The following is an 870-nucleotide window of genomic DNA, read 5'->3' as shown; positions in this document are numbered from 1 at the left end:
GCACATTGTAGGTCTAAGCTAAGTGCAATAGTCTCTGAGAGAAGTCCAGTAACGTGTAAATTAGCTTGCCTCATTCACTTCCTCTTATCATCTTTATTTCATATGCCTTTTTTCTTTGATCATCTCCCTTTTTAATTTGGTTAACAGGTTTGCGAAGATCCGAAAGTGTACCTCCTGGACACCCCAGGAGTCTTGGCCCCCAAAATCCAGGATGTGGAGACAGGACTCAAGCTAGCTCTTGCAGCTACCATTAAGGATCACCTTGTTGGAGAGGAGAACATCGCCGACTATCTCCTCTACAGGTGAGGGTCTGAACATGTGTGTAGTGGGTATTGAGAAAAAAAAGGTAGTGGATTATGTGTGTTTTTGGTTTATATAACTGTGTTTTTCTTTTGCCATTAGATTTTAGATACTCTGTGTGCACAGTGTTAAAGGTTTTCAGTCTATGCATGCAGGAATTGCAATAATATTGCATGTAGTTGTCATTCATTTGTATCCTTTTGTTGGAAATAGAGAAGATTAATTGTAGATTGGGCACACCAGAGGAGACTACGATTTCAGTTTTATGTTACAATGCTTTTTTTTTATGATTTGATAATCAAAGCAAAGTGAGAGGATAAACTATTAAGTTGATAATAGATACATAGATGTGAAAAACAGTATATGAATTCATGCTTCTGTAGGTTACCAAAGATAAACTTCCTTTTCTTGAAAAGTAAAATATGCTAATAGGTTACTCCTTTGTAGGCTGAATAGAAATGGGAATCATTCGTACGTCAAATATCTAAACCTCCAGGAACCCACAGACAACATTCAGCAGCTCTTAGGGTTTGCGTCTGTAAAGTAAGTACATCTGCCTGAACATCAAAG

At 37.7% G+C, this 870-nt stretch overlaps 1 protein-coding gene across 1 annotated transcript in view; it reads left to right on the top strand.

Annotated features, from left to right (window-relative positions):
* The window catches only part of LOC119594349 (mitochondrial ribosome-associated GTPase 1-like), a 3087-nt gene that overhangs the window by 1235 nt on the left and 982 nt on the right, over nt 1–870 (top strand). Inside the window, exons 3-4 of the mRNA XM_037943409.1 lie at nt 148–302; nt 748–843. Coding sequence (XP_037799337.1) covers nt 148–302; nt 748–843 — 251 coding nt within the window. The remainder of the gene's footprint in view (nt 1–147; nt 303–747; nt 844–870) is intronic.

Source organism: Penaeus monodon, chromosome 33 (assembly GCF_015228065.2).
Source record: "Penaeus monodon isolate SGIC_2016 chromosome 33, NSTDA_Pmon_1, whole genome shotgun sequence".
Taxonomy (NCBI): Eukaryota; Metazoa; Arthropoda; class Malacostraca; order Decapoda; family Penaeidae; genus Penaeus; species Penaeus monodon.
This window is presented reverse-complemented; position numbering and strand designations above follow the sequence as displayed.